Source organism: Trichosurus vulpecula, chromosome 6 (assembly GCF_011100635.1).
Source record: "Trichosurus vulpecula isolate mTriVul1 chromosome 6, mTriVul1.pri, whole genome shotgun sequence".
Classification (NCBI taxonomy): Eukaryota; Metazoa; Chordata; class Mammalia; order Diprotodontia; family Phalangeridae; genus Trichosurus; species Trichosurus vulpecula.
The window spans coordinates 263,628,456-263,649,835 of NC_050578.1; the positions used below are offsets into that span (position 1 = coordinate 263,628,456).

General features: G+C 36.8%; 2 protein-coding genes across 2 annotated transcripts; both read left to right on the forward strand.

Annotated features, from left to right (window-relative positions):
• Positions 1-273: 273 nt before the first annotated feature.
• On the forward strand, positions 274-1,206 carry LOC118854355 (olfactory receptor 10AG1-like). The gene has a single exon (XM_036764714.1). The coding sequence runs from the start codon at positions 283-285 to the stop codon at positions 1,204-1,206; it is 924 nt and encodes a 307-aa protein (XP_036620609.1). The 5' UTR covers positions 274-282.
• Positions 1,207-19,624: 18,418 nt separating this feature from the next.
• On the forward strand, positions 19,625-20,965 carry LOC118855484 (olfactory receptor 1052-like). Its single transcript, XM_036765588.1, has one exon. The coding sequence runs from the start codon at positions 20,027-20,029 to the stop codon at positions 20,963-20,965; it is 939 nt and encodes a 312-aa protein (XP_036621483.1). The 5' UTR covers positions 19,625-20,026.
• The last annotated feature ends 415 nt before the right edge of the window (positions 20,966-21,380 follow it).

Sequence of the window (21,380 nt, forward strand, 5' to 3'; positions counted from 1 at the left end):
ATAGCAAATATTTAACAACATTCATTGGTTGATTTTGGCCTTCTGACAGAGAAGACAGAATGTTAACATTTAGAAGTGACCTTGAAGAACAGAGTATTAGATGCTAGTTATAGAAGAGATGCTTAAACCAAAATTTATTAAAGGCAATAGTGATACAGATCATCTAATCAGCACCCTCCTTTTCCCTTTTAATTTTTCTGAGATGGAAACTGAAGCCTAGGGAAGGAAAGTTATTTGCTGGTTCTGATTTCAATATTTCCACAGGCAGAAGAAATTGACAAAATGGAAAGAAGCAATGTTACATTTGTGGTGGAATTCATTCTCCTGGGATTGTCTGAACTTCCCAATTTCCGAAGGCTTCTATTTGCAATTTTCCTAGTCATCTATATCAGTATACTTATAGGAAATGGCCTCCTCATTGTCATAACTAAAACTAATCCTGCTCTCCAAACACCCATGTATTTCTTCCTTGGGAACTTTTCCTTCTTAGAAATCTGTTACACATCAGTCACTCTCCCTAGGATGCTCAGAGACCTTTGGAATCAGAAGGGAAATATTTCATTCCTGTCGTGTGCTCTACAAACTTGCTTCCTTTATATTCTCGGAGTGGCAGAGTGTTTGCTCTTGGCTGTGATGGCTTATGATCGTTATGTGGCCATCTGTAAGCCTCTCTACTATTCTCTCATCATGAATCACAAGGTGTGTGTCCAGCTGGTGATTGCCTCCTGGATCACAGGGATACCTGTTCTGATAGGACTCACGTATGAGATTTTCTCTCTGAACTTCTGTAGTTCTAACAAACTCAATCATATTTTCTGTGATGCCCCACCATTACTGGAAGTGGCCTGTGGGGAAACATATCAGAAAGAGCTCTCTGTCCACGTTGCTGCTTTGCTTTTTGTCATGATTCCCTTTCTGTTGATAATCATGTCCTATGTCAAAATCATCACCACTATCCTGAGGCTGCCATCAAACTCAGGGAAATTGAAAGCCTTCTCTACTTGCTCTTCTCACCTCATGGTTGTAGGTTTATTCTATGTGTCTGGCAGTATTGTGTATTTGCGACCCAAATCCAGTCATTCAGCCATGTCAGACAAAGTCTTCTCTCTTTTCTATACTATTGTGACTCCAGTGTTTAACCCCATGATATACAGCCTGAGGAATAGGGATGTAATTCTTGCACTGAGAAAACTCTTTACGAAATGATATGATGCAAGAAGCAAATTTTCAAATCTTTATGCATACATATAAATATACATTCCTATACACACATATATGTATGTTTATATACACACATACACATATATAATATATGTGTGTTTGTGCATATGCACATATATGTATGCATGTATTTGCTCTCCATTTGTCCTATTGGTACTATAAATTGATTTTTCTTCTCTTACAAGACATCTACTGCATACTTAAAAGAAAGGACAAGGAATTAGATTTAAAGATACCCAAAACCTGCCTAAAATTTCCAATTTATTTTGCTAGATCTTGCCTGGGTTTTTGAAGCTGTCCTTATCTCAAGGGCTGAGTAATATCAACAAAAATATCGAGTGTAACCTTAATATCCTTTGTCCTACTGTCCTAACAACATTCAAATTTATTCCTTTTCCTATCAATTTACTTGTGTCAATCCTGACCATTTTAACTATGTATGTATGTGTGTGTGCACATTCAATTCAGTTAACATTTTTAAGTGCCTACTATGTGCCAAGAATTATGTTAACTGATGTGGATGCAAATGAGAAAAATGAAGATACTCCCCCCTCAAAAAGAAACTGAACTGGGGCTTAGGGTTGGGTGCCAAAGACTACCTAGTGCTGGGAGCATGACGTTCCATGGAATACAAACCAAGCAAAGCTGTTCTTAGGGAAAGTGAAGAGAGAGACAGACAGACAGACAGATAGATAGACGGAAACACAGACAGACAGAAATACAGACAAAGACAGAGAGAAACAAAGACATAGAGATAAACAGACAGAGAGACAGACATGGAGAGAAACAAATTCAGAGAGACAGAGGAACAGAGATAGAGACAGATTCAGAGACAGATCAGAGACAGAAACACAGAAAGAACGAGAGAGAGAGAGAGAGAGAGAGAGAGAGAGAGAGGCTGCTTGGTTTGTAAGCTAATTTAATAAAACTTGAAGCTCATTCATATCCAATCTCATGGTGCTAACAGATTCTTTTTTGGCTAATTATGCTCTTTTAGAGTAAATCAGTGGATATTTCCATTTAAAATTGTTCTATTCTCACATAACTAAAATTGATGTGAAGGAATGGAAAGATCAAAGTACTAATACTGTCTGTGTTGCTCAGCAAGCTAGAACAGAAGTTAGAAAGTGCTGAAAACATAGAACTTATTAAAGGACAATGAGCATACCTACTCCAAATATCATTCTCAATCATTTCGGACTAGGGTAATTCCAAATTTATTCAATGAAAGAAACATTATCCTGTGTTCTAAATCAGAGAAGAATAAAACAGATAAATAAAGTAATAGACCAGTTCCCCTAATAAATATTGAGATATTTTCTCCATAAAACCTGTGCAAAGATTAAACAATCAAACAACAACAAAATCACTAAGACCAAGAGGGAAAATCTGCCCTATGATTCAAGGACTGTTCAATGTTTTAATTTTAGGAGTGTAATTGATATAATTAATATAATTAAAACCACATACTTACATCAATAGATTTGGCAGAAAAAGAAAACTGATAAAATATAGCACTGATTTGTGATCAACAGCTGCTAAAGTTAAAGTTGTTATTGATTCATATAATTGTATCAGTAATTAAGGTGGGACTTTTTGCTGTTCTTCCCTTTAATGATTCTGGCCTTTGTTTGAATGGGGCAGATAAAGTTGGATCTTGTCTTGGAATGTTTCTCAGCACTAAGACAATCAGGAATCATTGACTTGTGTATGGTGGTACTAGGGATTAACTTTCCCACACCCTAAAAGGGATTTTTCACTATGCTTTGTTTGAGTGCTTCTCAGTACTGAGGTAATCAAGTTCCCAGAGCCCTGACAGGGGTATCTAAGATCCAGTGTTGTCCTTTGACTTTTGGGGTTCTCACTGGAGGAGTGACGCATGACTCTGGGAAAGCTGTTGTTAAGAAGCCCCCCAGCTTTGAAGAAACCCAGATGTTTCATTTGGGGACACACTCATGGAAGGAGTGTTAAGACTCTGAGCAAGCCGTAACTGCCCCCCACCTTTGCTAACCCAGACCCACTAGTTCTTTGGTGAATATGAACTGTAATTTGGTCTGTTTGTATTGTGTATTTTGTAATTTGTTTCTATTTGCTCTGAAGTTCAGGTTGCTGGCTTTTCCTCCTGAACTAAATGAATGATATATGTATGTTGGATTACAGTGACATTGTTAACCCTTTAAAGTTACTTTCCTTAGTAAAGCAGATCAAAGAACCTGTGCTGGCAGCTCTTGTTACTTGTCTTGTTGTATCTTACACCCCAAAACAGCTATGGCTAGCCAGATTGTTGTTAAAATAATGTACAAATAAAACTTCCCAGTATCTATTCAAACTCAAAAAAAAAGAATATATAGAAATAGAAAAGTGAAAAAAGATTTCTTTTTCTCAAAATATAATAAGTGTATTTCATTAAGCAATCACAAAATAGAAAATAGAAAATTACCACAAAAGAAAAATAGGTATCATAGAACACACTATACAACTAACGTAACAAAGTTAGTTTATCGGGGCAGAAGTTTTCATTATATAGCATAGATATAATTCTAACACATAGAATATTTTAGAGATTGATACAAATATATATTTCCCACACCATTCCCAAAAAAGAGACAAAGCTCAGTTCTGACCATGTCACACCCTCCCAATATTCAATAAATTCTACTGTCTCCTTTTTACTTCCAAGGATCAAATTAAAAAAAAATACTTTAGTTCTTAAAGCCCTTCATAACCTGGTCCATTCCTACTTTTCTATTCTTGTTAAACTTTATTCCCTTCCATGGGATATACATATACATGTGTATGCATGTATATATGTGTGTGCATATATATGTATATATACACATATACATGTGTGTACCTGTGTATACATGGATATATATGCATGTGTGCATGTACCTATTTATGCATGTGTGTATGTATGCATGTATGTGTTTGTGTATATTCAGCTTTCTTGAATAACCACACAGACATTCAGGATTTAAGCTGCCAGTATGGTTCCCAAGAAAGCTAAAGCCAATTAACATACATATGCATAGATATTTCATAAATATGCATATATAAATATGTGTATATAACAATATAAAATGCATTTCTTAAAATGTAATATTTAGTATATAAATATGTATTCATATACATCTACAATCATGTTACATATGTGACTTAACTTATGCACATGTGCGCACATTTACCACAACTCTACAAACTTGCTTAATTCCTACCTCCAATAATTCCAACCCCAATTCCCTTTTGTTTTCCTTTGGCCCACTGCTCCTTAATGGATGTTTATTCCATGGAGCCAAGGTCTATTTCTATCCTTGCTCCTGTTCCTTACTGCAAATAACAATTTTTCTTTCCCCTCAAATATTTTCACTTACTCATATTAGCACCTCAGTTTATGGCAATCAAAATGCCTCACATATGCATAAAAACATATGGTTTACTCATTGCTTTCATATAGTGCCTCTTTCCTTTCTCCACAGTGAGTCTTGAATAAATCAGTGTATGCTCAAAAGAACACTGAAGCATGAGAATCTTATGGACTTAGGAGCAGAGAAGAGAATCTCTGAATCTTTGAAATCCCTTACCCTTAAGCAACAAGTACGCCAAGGGTTAATATTTCTTCTAAGGGCCAGATGATAACAGAGTCCAGCTAGCAGCCCTTCTCTGCCACCAAACTCCGCAATTATAATATGAAGGTCTTGCTGAAGCCTAGAGTAAGCCTCAGACCCTTAGTACAGTGACACTGCTAGGAGGGAGACAGGGTCACAGGACTGATGGGGTGATGGGACCTAGACCCTAAAAGGAAAAGCCCATATCCCTGGAAGCAGCCCAGTGTCTCTGTGGGCTCATATTTGGCATATTCCTGTTTGGGAGTCTCTCATACCTTGCAATACAGAACTACATAGGCATATTCATGATTTTCATTGATGTTGTGTTTATTGCCTTACTGATACACGTAGACTTGGAGTCATACTTGGCTCTTTATCAAAAGTTAAAATGTGACCTGGGACAGGAGTTGTCCCTACAGGGTACGGAAGAACAGCAATACTTTAATAACCCTAAATGTTGTAAGGACGAAGGGCATTTTAGAAATAATTCCATCTTTGTTATATGACTGGGTGGAGAAGTGTAGACATAGTGATAAACAGAGGTATAGATGTCTGACAGATGATGATGAAAAAGAGACAGAGAGAAAGAAAAAGAAAGAGAGAGACAGAGACAGAGAGACAGACAGAAAGACAGAGAAGAGAGAAAATAAGAATATTCATTTGATTAAGCATATACTTCAAAGTAAATTGAGTAATGTTTTACCCCACTGGTGAAAGGTAAGCAAGAGCTCTTTCATTATCACAGCTTTAGCTACTCTGACTTGAGATGTCTTTCTTTGTTTCTGGTTGTCTTTAAGCTTCTACTAGCTGTGACATTTTTGAACCTACTCAGGCATTCAGATCTTAAAAGAAAAGGCAACATTCATATAAATGCACATTAGAAATCTCCTGTCCCTGAATAGGTCTGTCCTTTTTATGTGTAGAATTGTCCAATCAAATGGCAAGATGACTAGGAAAACTGACCCACAGAACCAGAGTACTGTTAAAGGTAAGCACACCACTGGGACCTAATCAGCTAGTTTCAGGAGAACAATCACCCTCAGTATTACTCTTAGAGTTCAGAAAGTAATAGCAATCACTCCTCTAGAGATACAACCCAACACTGTTAGTGGAGGAATGTGTGAGTGATCCACAGAGCATCGTTACAAAAGTATGCAGTGGGTAAATTTAAAAATTTCAGTTCCAAACAGGAAATAATAGAAATAGCAAAGAGATATACTTTTCCCTTCACTCTTTGATAAAAACTATTAATCACCATAAGTTTAAGCACTGATGTATTTTACTAAAGAATTCCTGCCCTCACAACAGGGAAGAATTAATAGCTACTCTTTGAGTAGAATTGTCCAAATAGTTCTGTACCAATCTTATTGCATTATTATATGATTCATATCTCCTTCAATAGAGTAGTGGTATTATATGCAGTACCAAAAGCTTTGCAAAATCAAATTAACCCATATTAACAAGAACTTCTTAATCAACTAATTAAATCATCCCATCATATAAAGAACTTAGTTTAGATTGGTATCATTCATGTAATCACTTAATCCCCTTTTAGATACCTACTCACTATTCTTTAAGTGACTCATCTGAGACTTTTCACAGGAATAATACTTAAGTTCACTTGCTTGTAGCTAGTAGATTATTTTCTTTATTTTAAAACTTAATTTAGTTTTTAAAGGGTCAGCTTTTGCTTGCTTGACTGATTGACTTTTTATCTTGTGTTATGTCTTCCACTTTCAATTGTCCTTTGAATATCATCATTATGAAGCAGTCAAGTAATCATATCTTCTATTTCTTTTATGACCTAGGGAGTCAAGTTTCTTAAATTTACCAAGGGCAAGTACTTACATTTGCAACATCTCTGTATCTATGGGTATTCTAATCCCTGTTAATCATTTTTATTCTTTTGTTTTCAGTGAATGTCTCATTCTCTTTTTTGGAGAAAATGAAAACAAAAAAAGAAAAAGCTCTTGTTTATCATCAAGATTAATTATCAACCCATCTACTTGAAGCAAAAGTCAATTTCCTGCTTTGGTCCTCCTTTATTGTGCCAGTATATCTTATAATTTCTATTTATTTTCTTTTGCTTCATTCAAATTTAGCATTCCTGGTGCTTAAAATAAACAGGAATATGCCCAATCTAGACACAGGCTAACAATGAAGGGTAATTAACTCCAAAAGTCTTTCAGGGGGTAAAAAAGAGAGAAAGACTACATAATGAACAAGCAATCACAGAGAAGGATTGAAAATGGGGAAAACATAATGGAAAATCAGTAATCAGAGGGGCTACCACTGATGAAAGCTCGTATGAGGGAAGAAAGATACTTTATGGAGGAAGATAGAGTTATTTCTACAAGTATTATCTTTGGGGATTTGATGCTTAAAGAGAGCACATATCCTACCTATTATAAGAAAGGGAGAATCAGAACCAACTAAGGACTGGGAGGGCATAGACTCAGAGAAAAGAATTTTAGGTAAATGGGCAAATAATGGTCAAGAGGCAGACAAAAGTTCATAGTGAACTATATGATAAAGAGCAGAGGGAAAAAAAGCCTAAAATTGAGCAATAACTGCTCTTTGGCTTGAAGGAATCAATATTTTTGAAGACTGAGGCACAACATAAAAAGGGAGTCATGAGACAAGATGAATGTGGCAATAACAACTATTCATAAGGGAAAATAAAAACAAATGTAATCATTTTAATTCCATGAAGAATAAAGACAAGTAGAAAAGATGAAAGAAAAGTAGAATGGCCATGAACTAAATAATTAAATTGTAGAATATACAGAAAATTAAGATCAACAATGAAGGGTATAAGAGTTGTTTTTTCCTAGAATAAAGTTCAGAAATGAGGCTTTGAAAACTAATGAGCAAAGCAAATGGAAGGGGAAGAGAAGAGGGGGCATTCTGTTGGACTATTAAAATAAGGAAGAAAAAATATTGAAGAATTAGATAACAAGATAAGAGCAAGCAAGAGCAATAAAAATATAAATTTTAAAAATCTCTAAAACCAACAAAAGAATTTAAGAAATAAGAGTAGTGGGGTTGGGGTGAGAGTAAGGGGAAGAGATACATTTTAAGTTTCTACTAAGCTCTGATAAAATGATTTAAGTTTTAATGCTTCTCTGACAGTTTCCATTCTATGATCTAAAGTTTCTTGCAGTTCTGACAACTAATTTTCTTTTCTTTTTAATGAATTATTATTTTTTTAGTTTTCAACATTCACTTTCATAAAATTTTGAGTTTCAAATTTTCTTCCCCGCCCTCCTGTCCATGCACTCCAAGACAGCATAAAATTGGATAAAGGCTTTGCATATACATTCATATTAAACATATTTTCACATAAGTCATGTTGTAAAAAATAATTAGAATCAATGGGAAGAACAAGAAAAAAATGAGAGAAAGAGAGAGAGAGAGAGAGAGAGAGAGAGAGAGAGAGAGAGAGAGAGAGAGAGAGAGAGAGAGAGAGAGAGAGAAGGAGGGAGGGAGGGAGAGCTCAAAACGTATGCTTTGATCTACATTCAGACGCCGTAGTTCTCTTCCTGGATGTGAATAGCATTTTCCTTCATGAATCTTTTGGAGTTGTCTTAGAGCCTTGCATTGCTGAGAAGAGTTAAGTCTATCAAAGTTAGTCATCACACAATGTTGTTGTTACTCCGTACAATGTTTTCCTGGTTCTACTCAGCATCAGTCATGTAAGTTTTTCGAAGTTTTTTTTTTTTTTGAACTATACCTGCTCATCATTTCTTATGGAACAATAGTACTTCATTTCATTCATGTACCACAACTTGTTCAGCCATTCCTCAACTGATGTTCATCCCCTCAATTTCCAATTCTTGGTCACCACAGAAAGAGCTGCTCTAAATGTTTTTGTGCATGTGGGTTTGACAACTAAATTTTTTTTATGGCATAAGGTTTCTTCGACAACTATTACTAGCATTTTGCATAGCAAAGTACTTAAAATATTATCTCATCTGATCTCCACAAAAACAGTGGAATGTGCATGATATTAATAAACCCAATTTATGGAAGAAACTGTTGTAGACAAAAGTTAAATGACTCGCCCAGAGTTACATAGCTAGAGGGTGACCTAGGCTAGGTTTAAACCCAGGCCCTACTGATTTTAAGCCTAGTACTCTATCCACTACACCAGGAAGCTTCCTGGTGTTCTAGTTTCTCAGTCCCTCACATCTTTTCCTAATATTATGATTCCTCAGCTACCTCATACCTTAATCCAAAATAATTGCCTTCAGCCAATCCCCCTACACAGAAAACAATGAATCTTTTAATCAATTTTACTACATCTAGGATTAAAGTATTGATATTCAGAATCACTTTATTGTTGAAATATTCAGGGAATTTTAGATCAAAAGATTTAGATCAGATTTATTCTCCTTGCCACCTGTGAGGTCTTTAATTAATCATTTAAACCCCATGCACCTGAATTTCTGGATGTGTAAGATGAAGGGGTTTGAAATGGATTAATGCTAAGGCCTAGCCTCACCCTCACCTCATTTCTAGATCCTAAATTTCTAGCCCAATGTGTGAAAAAAGACACATTATCTTTATTTATTCTGTGAAGTGAAAGAAATGAGAATAGCTAAGAAATATTGCCATTAATTTTACTGTAAAGAAGAATTTCTGGACAAATACACCCATACCTGCATGCATGTATGCTTTCATACACATGTACATGCACGTATATTGGAGATATAAATAGATACATATATGAAAATCTACATACAGGTTGAAAAATGTGCTTTAGCCACAAGATTAATTCTTTAAAGACCTTGAAAATATATACTTCACATACTTATCTGCCTGTATTGGCAACCAAAAATGGGCTCCTTAGCACTTAGTCAACAAGTGCCCTTGACTAGTTTGGCTTTTTCCCCTGAACTGAATGCTGTTTGTATCTTGGACTGGAGTAAGCTTGTCGGCCCCTTCACCTTGCTTCCCTTGCTTAAGCTGATGGAAAAAACCTGTGCTTTTCTGGTCAACCCCTTCACCTTGCTTAAGCAGATTGAAAGAACCTGTGCTTTCCCCGGCGTACCTTACACCCCCGCAGAAGCTGGATGGTTAAAAGCAGCTCCCGTTGGAGCCAGAGGCTGCTACAGCTACAGTTACAGCTACAGTTACAGCTACAGTTACAGTTACAGTTACAGCTACAGTTGCAGTCACAGCCACAGCCACAGCCACAGCTGAAGCAGGAGCTGCCAGTAGCAGAGCTGACCTACGGGAGGAAGCTGAACAAAGACTTCAGGCCAGTGGGTAATCTTATTACCACTAGAGGGGGAAGCATGATTTTGCTTTACGCAATCATGCTTCTCTGTAGCCTCCTGGTTACTCTTTCAAGGCGTACTTATTGGGCCTGGAAGCCTTTGATCAATATATCAAAATGGGGTTGCTGGTTCATGGGTTGGTTACTGTGGAGCCTAAATATATGTTTTGATTCTTTTGCCTTCTACTTTGAGAGTTTCTTATATCCGGCGGTTCCGAATGTTTCAGACATGTTTATGATCCTCTTTGAGATTATAAACTCTGCCCTCCTAATACATTTGGCGACGAGGATGGGATCGCTAGGTATAAGATCTCTATTTAGAAGCAGAACAATTCCAGAGGAAGAGATGAATATCCCAGGATGGGAGGATGCATTTTATTCCTCCCTAGCAAAAGAATTGGCTAAAAAAGCTGGACCCTGTGAAAACTGGGAACCAAGGCTACGGAGAGGAGATCCTAGGGATTTGGAAAAGTGTTTACGAGAAGTTGGGATTCAGTCAGGGGCATCACTATCTAGGCAAAGCTGGATAGTGTTATCAGCCTACTGGCTAGTATACGAAAGATTGAGATTAAGTGAAAGACATGGGGGCACTCCTACCCCACAGGAAGAAGGGGAATCTCAGATAGCAGGAGACCAAACTGACTCAAATGAGAACTTTTCTATTAATGTGGCTAAGAGCAACAGGAGACCAAAAAAGCCCAGAGTGCATTTCAACCCAGCCCAGAAAGAGCCTGACTGCCTGCTTCGTCCTAGCCATGGTGGCAGAGGAAGTGAGTGGGGGGAGAATGAGACAATGTTAGGGGCTGAGGCACAAAACACTACTGGGGTTCAGGATGTGCCTCACACAGAGAATAGGAGATGGTTAAATGATCAGACAAGGGCTCGACCCATACAAAGGAGGAAGACAGAAACCCGAGGTGAAGATTCAGTTACAAGGGAAATTCAGGAAGATTTCTCACCGCAAGAGGTCACAGATATTTTGAGTAGATTCAGCCAAAGAATAGGAGAACCATTGATATCTTGGATGGTAAGACTCAGTGATCAAGGGGCCAGTGGAATATCAGTAGATAGGACAGACTGCATGAGATTCATAGGTATCAGCCATGATCCTCTAGTTCAACAAGCTTTTAGGGAACATCATCAGCAAGGAGATGGTGATAGCAGGACTACTCTGTTGGCATTAGCCGCTGTGGGATGCAATAAGAGATATGCTACTGATTCTATGTGGCCCACTGAGCACAGACCCTGGTATTCACTTAGAGATTGTATCATGAGACTAAAGGAGGAGGTAATGAAGACTGCCATTATGATAGGAACTGCAGACAAATATTACAATGATCCAATGGGACTGCCTCATAGGAATTTAATAATTAGGACAGCTCCCCCTGCTTATAAACAACTAATTTTGAATTTATTACTTGGAGAAGTAGGGAGCCGTCTTACAACAGTGATAAATAAGATTTTACAGTTACATGACTTAGGTGACTGGGGAAGGGATAGATCTCCTCGAGAGAGAAGGGTGAATAACCAGCAAACTTGGCGCCAAAGGAGAGTAACAAGGAAAGAAATGTTTACTGCTTTATTGAGAGCAGGGGTAGGTTTTGAAATGATAGATGGAATTCCAACCAATGAATTATATAGAATGTACAGAGATAAAGGCCTTGATAACAGGAGAGATAGGGAAATAAGAACTGCTCCTGCAAATACTACAGATGTTGAACCTTCAAACCCAAGTGAATCACATGAAAGGGAATACTAAGGAACAGGCCGAGCCCCAGTCCAAATTAAGGAAATACACAGGCTGGATTGCAGACCTCACATTAACTTGACCATATATTGGAAAAATGGGTCAAGTACGGTAACTGAGGCATTAATAGATACTGGGGCCGAGGCCACCCTTATTTATGGAAATCCAGACAAGTTCAGCCATGGAACTCCTATTACCATTACAGGACTAGGAGGGACTGAAATATCAGCCAGGCAAGTTAAATTAATGATGAAAATTGGACAGTTGCCCAAGAAAGAATATAGTGTGGTTATTGTGCCTATTCCCGAATACATCATTGGAATAGACATATTGAAGGGTATGACCTTAAATTTACCCGAAGGGAAATACCAATTTGCTGTGAGGAAAATGGGCATTAATGCAGTCTTAGTGGGGAAAATCAAGATGGATCCAATCACTTTGCCCGAACCTTCTAAAATAATTACTTTGAGGCAATATCGTGTGCCAGGTGGGCAAGATGAAATTGCCAACACTATAAGAGAATGTGTTGAGGCAGGAGTGTTAGCCCCTACAACTACTCAATGGAACAACCCTGTCTGGCCAGTCCGAAAGTCAGATGGAACATGGAGGATGACAGTAGATTATAGACAGCTGAACAAAGTGACTCCTCCCTTGTATGCTGCTGTCCCAGACACGGTTACTTTAATAGAGAGAATACAAAAACGTGAAGGGACTTGGTATGCAGTTATTGATTTGGCCAATGCCTTCTTTACAATCCCAATAGACCCCAAGCAATGGAATCAGTTTGCTTTTACTTGGCAAGGCCGACAGTATACATTTACACGCCTGCCGCAAGGATATATTCATAGCCCAACTATTTGCCACAGGATTGTAGCTGAACATTTGGATGAATTAAAGTTACCTGGTGTACAGCTTACACATTACATAGATGACGTCATGATACAGGGAAAGAATATAAAGGAGGTGGAGGAGAGTTTAGCATTATTAATTGACCATATGAAAAGCAAAGGATGGGAAATCAACCCCGCAAAGGTTCAAGGGCCAGCTCAAACTGTAAAATTCTTGGGGATACAGTGGAATAGAGGACTGCGAGAAATTCTCCCACAAGCTCGACAAAAAATCCAGGATTTTCCCACCCCTACCAATAAGAAAGAGGCCCAAAAGTTCATAGGGCTGTTTGGTTATTGGAGACACCACATCCCACATTTGGGACAGATTTTAAAACCCTTGTATAAAGTCACCAGAAAGAAATATGAATTTGACTGGGGACTTGAACAAAGTAGAGCTTTTGAGGAAGCAAAGGCTGCAGAAGTTATAGCCCATGGGAAGGACAACACTGTAACAGTTGTCTATTCAGGGGAAAATAATTACCAAATCGTACCCCTGAACCATATATTTTACCGTGAATAGGTTATAATAATAGATTCACAGACTCCACAGGTATGGCTGATGCTGGTAAATGCCATAAGCCACTCAGAGGAAAGGTAACTTTGTGTGATTAACGGATGAAAACTTGTACATTTGGGGAAAGCCTGGGAGGACAATCTTAGTCTCTATCTAGGGTGGGATCCTCTTGGCTTCCTCATTATGTTCCTTTTGAAAAGAAACATTTCCCACCTGAGTTTGGCTCTGATGTTGGATCTTTGCATAACTGAAATCTCAACCAAACTTGAGATGATTTTATTTGAAGAATTATAGTCCATACTTGTCTATTCTTTTTGTCCTTTGTTTTGGCTAACCTTGTTGCTAGTTTTGTTTCCTTCAGGCTTAAGCACCCTGCACTTTCCGGTGACTGCCTAAGCATGTAGCATTCTTGGAATTCCTGCCAGCTCGTTAAAGAAATGACCTCTGGAATGGGACTTTTTGGGGGCAGGGCCATCTCTACATCCAATTTCAGCATGAAGAAGCTATGGAAAATGAGACCTTCACCCCTCACCCCAAGATTTTGAGCCCCAATCGTTCAAGGGGGGTGGAAATGATGATAGTGTTCTGTTTACTTATTTTGTGTTATCCTTGCTGTGTTGTTTTATTGTTATGATATTATTGATCCTATGTAATGGATACAAGGATTTAGGGGTGGACATTTGAATTATTAATAATTATTTTGGGGATGATTGATTGGAGAGATTATCTTGCTGGGATCTAGGGGTGGATCACATTTGAATCGTAAACCAATATTTAGGAATGTCACCAAATGATATGTTTTGCTTTATAATGAATGATATGTTTTAGTTTCCTTTGTAATTGGATCACAATGTATGTTCTAGGATACATGGCTGATTAGATTATGTATCCTATAACAAGGGTGGAGTGTATTGGCAACCAAAAATGGGCTCCTTAGCACTTAGTCAACAAGTGCCCTTGACTAGTTTGGCTTTTTCCCCTGAACTGAATGCTGTTTGTATCTTGGACTGGAGTAAGCTTGTCGGCCCCTTCACCTTGCTTCCCTTGCTTAAGCTGATGGAAAAAACCTGTGCTTTTCTGGTCAACCCCTTCACCTTGCTTAAGCAGATTGAAAGAACCTGTGCTTTCCCCGGCGTACCTTACACCCCCGCAGAAGCTGGATGGTTAAAAGCAGCTCCCGTTGGAGCCAGAGGCTGCTACAGCTACAGTTACAGCTACAGTTACAGCTACAGTTACAGTTACAGTTACAGCTACAGTTGCAGTCACAGCCACAGCCACAGCCACAGCTGAAGCAGGAGCTGCCAGTAGCAGAGCTGACCTACGGGAGGAAGCTGAACAAAGACTTCAGGCCAGTGGGTAATCTTATTACCACTAGAGGGGGAAGCATGATTTTGCTTTACGCAATCATGCTTCTCTGTAGCCTCCTGGTTACTCTTTCAAGGCGTACTTATTGGGCCTGGAAGCCTTTGATCAATATATCAAAATGGGGTTGCTGGTTCATGGGTTGGTTACTGTGGAGCCTAAATATATGTTTTGATTCTTTTGCCTTCTACTTTGAGAGTTTCTTATATCCGGCGGTTCCGAACGTTTCAGACATGTTTATGATCCTCTTTGAGATTATAAACTCTGCCCTCCTAATACAAGGATATATTGTAAAAAAAATTTGTTACATTTCTTCAAGAAGATAAAAACTGAGGATAGTCAAGCTGCCTTCTAGACTTGCAATCGCAAAGTCAGCTCTTCTATACCAAGACACCGATTTCCTAAGAAGGGTTCCTTATTCATTACAATCTAAGAATTTAGTAATCAATTGAACCAAGGCTTTTTATTTTTACTCAAGTCAGATCAATAGAGATCTCCCTGCTTGTTCCCTATCCTCTTCCCATTTTCATATATTCTCTCCCCAAAAACTTGCAAGTGCCTCTGGATATGGAACTATCCAACTAGATAAGAAGTATGTTCCCTGTGATTTTGATACCCAAGGTCCCCAAACGAGATTTTTAATGATGTATTTTTGTTGTTTGTTTAAGCCTTCACTGAGCTCCAGGGAATCTGCCCCCTAGTACCTGAAAAAATATAAATAAGTCTCTTGTGTAACAAATCTTAGAGGAAAGAATTTTCTACCTCTCTAACAGTTTAGTGAGACTATAGACATTTTATGAGTTTTTATTTTATGACTATCAGAAACCAAGATTATCTTTTGATTCTACTGCCTAGAATTTATTTCAGTTTAATGAATGTCTAAAATATGCAATGATGAAACCATTTATGTGATATGCTGTGTGATTTTGGGGGGGGGTGTACAGAAGAAAGAAATTATGAAAATTAAGAGTGCTGTTTGAAGAAGCTGAAATCTCAAGCAATTTTTTTGGTAAAAGTAATGCATTTTATGGAATTTTCTTGTATTTATTTGAATTTTAATTAATTTCTTCACATTTTGAATTAATAAAGGACTGTAACACTGGAGGCAAGGGGAAAGAGTATAGATATTAATCTCTAAACTATTGTGTTTTAAACCTGGCTTCAACAGTTAGATTGATATGAAGCAAATGAAAAAAACTACCTGTGTAGGTATCAATTTCCTTATCAGCAAATAAGGATTAATAATGCCTTTAACAACTAATTCACAGGTTTCTGTGTGGATCATATGTGATAATGTATGTAAATTTTCCATATACCTTAAAAGGCTATATGAAAATTGATGTTTTGATGATGATGATATTGATGTTGATGAGGGTAAACCACTTCAAAGTGTTGAGTTATGCCTTGAAGGACAGATGAGATTTTAAGTGGAGAAAGGAAGATTAAAAGCATTGAGAAAAGTATAAAGAAAGACTTGGATGGAAAAAATAATAAGGTTTTGTAAAATGTCCAAGAAATCCCTTTGGCTCGATCATAAAGGTCTATATAAGCTCATGGGCTATGGCTGATATATCTAAGAAGTGTACCGGACTAGATAATAGAATACCAGATGGAAGCCAGGAGCAAATCGAAATCTGTCTGATTTTCAATAACCTCATTTATAAAATGAAGATAATTACCTACTTAACTAGTGTTACCTTGGTAGCATGAAAAAAGGTGAGTTCAACTCCTACTATATATTAGTTTTATCTTTACCAATGCCTTAGATCATGTCCCTTCTTTGAGAGATAGACACTTATGTGAAACATTGAACTCGAACCATATAGTGACCTAAATATTTAGAGAAAATTGCATAACAGCAAAAAATGAGAAAGAGGGAGAAAGCTCTAACCATCCCTTTTTATATTTGACAAATCCTTTCCGTTATTCTTGTGAACAATATGAGAGCTATGAACTTCAAAAAAAATTCATGAGGAAAAAGAATTCTTTAAATGGGCAATTCCTAAAAATAATCCTGGATGCTTCAATGTAAATATTGAAGGAATTATATGGAATACTCCAGGGATCTGTTCATGGTCATATGCTGCTTGATATTGTTAGCAACATCTTATTTCGACAAATAAATAGCTTAACTATCAAAACAGAATCTTGTGTTGGAGAGAATTCACTGATAAAAATCAGGATTTAATTAGGATCAGAGAACAGCTTGACGATCTAGTATATTAGATTGATTCTAAATCTATTAAACCCAGTAAAAGTAAATGTAAAATATTGTGGATCAATATATAAATTTCACAAGGAAAAGATAGAGTAAATAAAGGCAGAGAGAGGTTTTTCAGGACATAATAAGATTAGAAGGGTGGCAAAGGTAATGAGAGGCAAAGTCAATATGTAAGAAGTATGATATGGCATCCAAAAAGAGAAGATACTCTCAAATCATATTTTAACACTTTGAGGGCATAAATAGAGTCATACTTTCTTGTACAGGGATGATAGAACTTTATAAAGATGATAGAACTTTGTGATCCATTCTTTGTACCGTGTTTTAGGAATGACACTGATAAATCTTGAGCTTATTCAGAGAAACTTGACTAAGGTGGTAAAGAGACTCAGTATCATTTCTTCTAAAAATTAGACAGAAAAAAAAACTGGAGAGGTCTAGATTAGAAGAGACTTGATATTTATATGGTAGCTCCTTCAACTTCTTAGAGGATTGTCCTATGAAAGAAACATTAAGTGTCTTGAAATTTGAAGTTGTGACTAGGAAAAATTGGTGGGAATCAGAAAGAGAGAGAGAGAGAGATCTGGGCTCGTAATAAGGGAGAAAAAACCAAACAAACAAAACAAATTACATTACTAAGAACTCAAGCTGCACAACTTTGGGGATTGCTTAAGGATGTAATATATGTCCCCTTACTTGTGAATCTCCACTCTAAGTGTGGTTGGCTGCTTATCACTTATGTTACAGAAATTATCAGAGACCTGAGATATCTTAAATATCTTCTTTAAATATCTTGAACACTATTTATCATGATTTTCTGATTATTCTTTCCTGTGGATTTAAAGGATAAATATCCCCCAGGATTAAGAGAAAGGTGTATCAAATAATTTTTTTGGACTAAAAATGTATTTATTTGCAAGAGATTCATAAAATCCAGAGGGTAATAGACAATAGAACTTGAAGGGAACTTTAAAGTAATATAGGAAAATCCCTCATTATATAGATAAGAAACCTGCTTCTCAGAATAATTATTACACAAGTCCTCAGTAGCAAAGCTGAGACTGGAACTCAAGTACCACTACCCTAAGTCCAGTGTTCTTTCTCTAGTTTTCAATTCAAACCTAACTAAAAAATAATAATAAAGTAAATACTGAGACTGATATAAAGCTATATCTTTTCACATACTCTCCTTATTCTCTATGCATCTATCCCCATTATTTTCTCCTTCCCTACCTAAATGATATTATAGAGGAAAAAACACAGGAGAGGGTATTGAGAATTCTGGAATTCAGTTCTCCCACTAAAGCCTTTGAGCAAATAATTTCCTCTCTCTGGGCCTGTTTCTCCACCTATAAGATGGGCAGTCTTGACTGTATGATGTCTAAAGCCTTTGTCAACTTGAACTTTCTATGGTCTAAGTTTCTAACTTCTAAAGTTTTTTTTTTTTTTTTTCCCAAGCTCTTATATTCAATGTTCTGAGGAACCTCCCATTACAATGTCTTGCTTTCAAATCCATTCGAGTGATAAGAGTCTTTCCAGTTCAGACATTCTAACATTCTCTCAGGTGAGAACTTGATCTTTTCTAAAAGGAGAACACAAAATAAACTTTTATAGACATTCTCCTTTCAGAATTATAGACATGTTAACCAACTTGGTAGAGTAGTGATGAGGGACTTGGAAGCACTCAAAACTTGTCTACTGAAGTAGGTTGAGAAGCCTGGTCCTCAGTGGACTGAAAATTCAAACAATGAGGTGAACCCAGTATATCTAGTTAACATGCAGCAAGAGACACTGACAGTGATGTCAAATTAGGAAGATTTAAATTCAAATCCGCTTTCAGAGAATTACTAGTTGTAGGACCTTCAGCTAGTCATTTAGCCTGTTTTTAACTTAGCTTTTTCACCTATAAAATGGAGGTGATAATGGAATCTTTCTCCCAGCATTCTTATGAAGGGAAAAATTGGAATGATATCTGTAAAATACTTCATAAACCATACATGTATGTATGTATGTATGTATGTATATATGTATGTAGATAGATATAGATAGGAATATATATGTATATATATATACACATACACATGCATATGTGTGTGGGTGGGAGTATATGTATACATTATACTACGTGACTTTAAAAAATAGTATAAACACATACAAATATGTACATGTACAAATCATATGCTGGGTTTTTTATTTTATTTTATTTTTATCCTAGAATTTTAGAGTTTAAAGGCACCCCCCAAACTAATTTAACCTATCCATGATCTGGAATCTCCTCTAAAACATATTTGGAAAATGGTCATCTAACATTTTCTTGAAAAAATCCACTGAAGCCTACTACTTCTAAAGATAGACAATTACACTTTATATCATTCTGTTAAGAAATTTTACTTTGAATGAAACTTAATTGACCTTTTCAGAAGCCCTGGGATCAAGCCTCTACATTACTAATTATTTGTGTAACCTTGAGCAAATCACTTCCACTTTATAAAACTGGAGCATTTAAGAAGGGATATTTATAGCTCTAAAATTTTGTCTTTATGTTAGAAGGTCTATTCCAATGGAATATTCCCATTACGCTTATAATTTCCTCTTCTCAGAGGCAACGTCAACATGGTCTAGCAAAAGGACAACTAAGTATGCATTTCAGTTCTCTTAATTACACCATATTATTTTTTTCCCTTCTGTAAGTCAAAGGATCACAGGATATAAACCTCGATGATATTATATAGATTGTCTAGTCCAATAACCTCAGTATTCTTCAATATCTCCTATTTGATTCTAAAATTAGTCATTTATAATGTGATAAGTTTGTATTACAAGACATCTACTCTGGGAGAAATTATGGAAACTAAGATACAGTAGAAAAATAATTGTCTCTAAAATAAGAGGGCATGGGTTCAAAAATATTTACTTCACTGGACATCAGTTTCTGCAAAGAAAAAAAATGAGAACTAAATGGCTTCTGAGATCTCTTCCATATCTGCATTGATGATACTAAGATCTAAGAAACTTTCTTGGTCTAGATACTATGCACTTTTTCAGTGAAAAAAAAAACATTTTATGTAATGGATTTATCTTGAGGAGTCATAATTAGTCTTGGTGTCTTCGCTGACATTTCACTAATTAATTCTATTATTTTTTTTTTCCCTTCCCCACAGTCATTGTCATGATAAACCAAATGAATGGCCAAGGAAAATTCCACGGTGGTCACAGAGTTCCTCCTTTTAGGACTGTCAGATCGTGCAGAATTGAAAGTGTTTCTCTTTATGCTTTTCTTGGTGATATATGTCATTTCTTTGGTGGGGAATCTTGGCATGATTATATTAATTCAAATCACTCCCAAGCTTCACACTCCTATGTACTTTTTCCTCAGTTGTCTCTCATTTGTTGATGCTTGCTATTGTTCTGTTTTTGGACCAAAAATGCTTGTGAATTTCTTTGAGGAGAAGGCAACCATATCATTCACTGCTTGTATAATGCAATATTTTTTATTTGTGGTTCTTCTTACCACTGAGGGCTTTTTCCTAGCAGTGATGGCATATGACCGATATGTGGCAATTGCTAATCCACTACTTTACATGGTGGTCATGACTAAGAGAGTATGTGCCATCCTGGTCACTGGTTCATGTATAGGGGGAATGATTAATTCACTGACACACACAATTGGCTTAGTTAGATTAACTTTCTGTGGACCAAACATCATTAGTCATTTCTTCTGTGATTTGCCCCCACTGCTGAAGCTCTCCTGCTCTGACACTTCAAGAAATGAATTGTTGCTCTTGATATTCTCAGGAATAATTGCCATAATCACCTTCTTGACTGTAATCATCTCTTATATCTTTATTGTTATTGCCATCCTCAGGATCCGCTCCACAGCTGGGAGATATAAAGCCTTCTCCACCTGTGCTTCCCACCTGACAGCTGTGACTTTGTTCTATGGCTCCATAAGCTTTAGTTACATTCAACCAAGCTCCCAATATTCCTTAGAACAAGAAAAAGTAGTTTCTGTGTTTTACACCATGGTAATCCCAATGCTTAACCCACTGATATATAGCCTAAGAAACAAGGAGGTCAAGGATGCTATGAAAAGGGCAACAGAATTGAAACCATCTTTCTGTTAATGTTATCACAAAAATACTTTTTGTCCAAAAATAGTGTAATAGCCAGTAGAGTTGCTCAAAACACGTAATTACAAGCAATGATACTTTAGGGCTTGTAGAGACATTAGAAAGTGGAACCTAGAATGTCAGACCTGGTACATCATCAGAGCTCAACAAGTAGAAATCAGTGTAATTTAAAATTTTCAGAACAAAAAATTGAAGCACAAGAGAAAAAGTGATCCATCTACAGTCACCAAGTTGGTAGTGGAGTACAAATTAAAACCCAGATATTCTCTTGCCCTATTCTACCCCTTCAAATAAAATGGAATCCCAGTCATTTGAAGCTCTAACATTTTGTGATTTGTTTTTAGTCATTTTACCCCAGGATGTATGTATAGTAATAAAATTTGGGGTTAGGAAAATTCATATAGGACCA

Coding starts and splice junctions, on each gene's coding strand:
- LOC118854355 (XM_036764714.1), top strand. CDS start 283: ATGGAAAGAAGCAATGTTACATTTGTGGTGGAATTCATTCTCCTGGGA.
- LOC118855484 (XM_036765588.1), top strand. CDS start 20,027: ATGGCCAAGGAAAATTCCACGGTGGTCACAGAGTTCCTCCTTTTAGGA.